At 34.8% G+C, this 3,202-nt stretch overlaps 1 protein-coding gene across 10 annotated transcripts in view; it reads left to right on the top strand.

Annotated features, from left to right (window-relative positions):
* Window positions 1-3,202, top strand: part of LOC107088586 (teneurin-3) — a 471,923-nt gene that overhangs the window by 375,034 nt on the left and 93,687 nt on the right. For all 10 annotated transcript variants that reach the window (XM_015380867.1, XM_015380866.1, XM_015380861.1 and 7 more), the window contains 2 exons: window positions 148-280; window positions 600-728. In XM_015380867.1, coding sequence (XP_015236353.1) covers window positions 148-280; window positions 600-728 — 262 coding nt within the window. The remainder of the gene's footprint in view (window positions 1-147; window positions 281-599; window positions 729-3,202) is intronic.

Below are 3,202 nucleotides of genomic sequence, written 5' to 3'. Positions count from 1 at the left end.
GGAGTCTATCTGTTAGGAGTCTATAAGTTAGGAGTCTATCTGTTAGGAGTCTATCTGTTAGGAGTCTATCTGTTAGGAGTCTATCTGTTAGGAGTCTATCTTTTAGGAGTCTGTCTGCCTCATTGGTTGATGTTGATCTGCTCACAGGTTTGACCTCCTGGCCAATGGCGGGGCGTCCCTGACCCTGAGTTTCGAGCGCGCTCCGTTCATCACTCAGTACCGAACGGTGTGGGTCCCATGGAACGTCTTCTATGTGATGGACACGCTGGTGATGAAGAAGGTACATTCTAGCATGGTTTTCTATAGAGATTGACACGTTCCAATCAAATCCTAATGCGGTGATGAATTATAGCCGCCACTTAGCTGAGGGCTTTTCTGTCACACATCTAAAGTTTTCATATTAGCCTTTAGCCCTTTAATTCCTCCCAATGACTGAAAACAGACTGACAGGATATTATGACCTAATTATGCCATGAGGCAGGAGACTTGTTCATGATTTCTTTTCCATCTGACGCTGATTAATGAATTAATTAGGGTTCTGCCAGTGAGGAGACGAACCGACAGGCGTTGGTTTAACGGAGCGTGTCTGCTTGTTTCAGGAGGAAAACGACATTCCAAGCTGTGACCTGAGCGGCTTCATCAGACCCAGTCCGGTCATCGTCGCCTCACCTCTATCTACATTTTTCAGACGTTCCCATGATGAGAGCCCCATCATACCTGAAACACAGGTATTACCAGCTGGGTTGACTAAGCTAGACTGAAATCCATGTACATGAATGTACATGTTTCATGTACATTCATCTGATTAAAACCAGATGAATGTACATGAAACAGCAATGGTCGTTTCTCAATATTTGTACTTGTGCGTTCTCGTGAAACATCTTCAGCCTCAGAACTGTTCCAGTTCACAAGAACGCAAGTGTGAGAACAGAGAAAGTCCACGGATGTGTTGGTGAGAACATCTGTACTCGCATTCTTGTGAACTGAGTAAACGGCCGATCTTTAGTTGTAACTTAAATACAAAATACCACCAAACCATTAGTGACACTAGTCCAAATGTCTGAACATAGGGTTTGAATTTACAATCATTCATAACAGGTCATTATACAACACATTAATAATCTAAATGCACCTATAATAGAGCGATAAAGCTTTTTAAGTAAGGATTATTTAATTTGTGTTTTAGATTAGCGTTATGATCACAGTCGTTAACGTTAATGAGGTGTAAGCTAATTGGACACTGTTCCTTACATGGATTGTAATCTGTGCAGAAACGGTTTTTAGTCTAAAAGATCTGTGATGTTTTTCTTTTGGAGCTTCTTTTCTACCCAGGAAATGGTTGATGAATTTACTATTTTTTTTCTCCTTTTGTCAAATATTATTTCAATAATATTCTTGACCTTTTGCCAACCCTAAATTATAACAGAGGAGGGATTTGCACTGAGTTAACATTTCTTAAATTAAGTGTATTTACCCACAATTTGAGTTGGAGAAGCAGATGATTTGCTAATGGAATGAACATTTTTACATTTACATTCAGATAATTTGATAGTATGCACTTGAAATGAGAGACTACATTTTTTTTCTTATTTTAAATGTAAATAGTCTTGTTTCATTTGCAGTGTCTCGCTAACCTCCTCAGTTCAAGAAAAAAATTACTTTTAGTTACTTCTATTTACCTTTTTTTCAGTGTATCAGACTAGTCCTGTATCCTGTGTCTTTGAAGCATGCACTTGGGGGGAAAAAATGTAGTAATAAGTTAAAAGTTCTTAAATTAAGTGTATTTTACCTTAATTTGAGTAGGTAAATGAGATAGTTTGCCCACTGGAAAAAAATCTAAATCTAGATAAGTCATTTTTTCTTAAAATAAGTGCATTTGTTCTTGGATTAAGGAGGTAAAAGAGACATTTTGTCAATGGAACAAGCTAATTTACACTTAAAGTAAGAAAACACAATTACATTGTCTTCTTTCAAGTGCATTTTATCTAATTATCTTATTTTAAGAGTAAAAATTGTCATTCCATTGCAAACTAATTCATTTACCTACTCAAATTAAGGGTAAATACACTTATTTTAAGGAATTTTTTTACTTATCTATAGATAGTTTTTCCAGTGCCAATGGAATGAGTATTTTTACTCTTAAAATTAGATAAAATGCACTTGAAATAAGACAATGCAACTGTGTTTTCTTATTTTAATTCTAAATTGTCTTGCTTCATTTACAGTGTCTCACCACACTGGAAAAACGATCTAGAAATGAGTAAAAATTTCTTTATTTAAGTGTATTTACCCTTAATTTGAGTAGGTAAATGAGATAGTTTGCCAATGGACTCAGCATTTTTACTCTTAAAATAAGATAATGAGATAATATACACTTAAAATAGAAAAATACAATTGTGTTCTCTTATTTTAAGTGTAAATTGCCTTTTTCCATTGGCAAAATGTCTCTTTTACCTCCTCAGTCCAAGAAAAAATGCACTTAGTTTAAGAAAAAATGACTTATCTAGATGTCGAATTTTTTCCAGTGTAACCTCCTTAGTTCAAGAAAAAATATATATATATATTTGACTTATGTTTTTTGCAGTGTATCAGACTAGTCCTGTATCCTGTGTCTTTGAAGTAAAACTGACCTCCATAATCCCACGGTTCTACAATCTGTTCAGTTTTGTATTACATAATGAATGCTAATTTAATGTTTCTGACTTGTGAAACAGCCGCTCCCTGCTTTCTGAGGCAAACACCATACACTAAATCATTCTCAGTTGCTCTGGTCTCCTTCTTAATAACATCATCGTCAGGAAGGACGTTATGGATCCACAGCTGCACACACAGCTCAATGCACAATGCAAAAAATATAAATCTAAATACTGTAGGTAATTTCATTTTTAAAATAAGTGCATTATTTCTTAAATTGAGGAGGTAAGTGAATAACTTTGCCAATGAAACAAGATTCAAAATAAGACAAAAACAATTGCATTGTCTTATTTCAAGTGAACATTATCTAATTATCTCATTTCAAGAGGGAAAAAAACTCATTCCAATGGCAAATCATCTTATTTACCTGCTCAAATTAAGGGTAAATGCACTGAATTTAAGACATTTGTACTTATTACTAGATCTTCTTTGCACTCTATACTTTTCTAAGCTGTGTTAGAAAGAAAGAAAGAAAGAAAGAAAGAAAGAAAGAAAGAAAGAAAGAAAG

This window comes from Cyprinodon variegatus, unplaced genomic scaffold, assembly GCF_000732505.1.
Source record: "Cyprinodon variegatus isolate N-32 unplaced genomic scaffold, C_variegatus-1.0 Scaffold223, whole genome shotgun sequence".
Lineage (NCBI taxonomy): Eukaryota > Metazoa > Chordata > Actinopteri > Cyprinodontiformes > Cyprinodontidae > Cyprinodon > Cyprinodon variegatus.
Note: the sequence above shows the minus strand (reverse complement) of the source record. Positions and strands in the feature narration are given on the sequence as shown.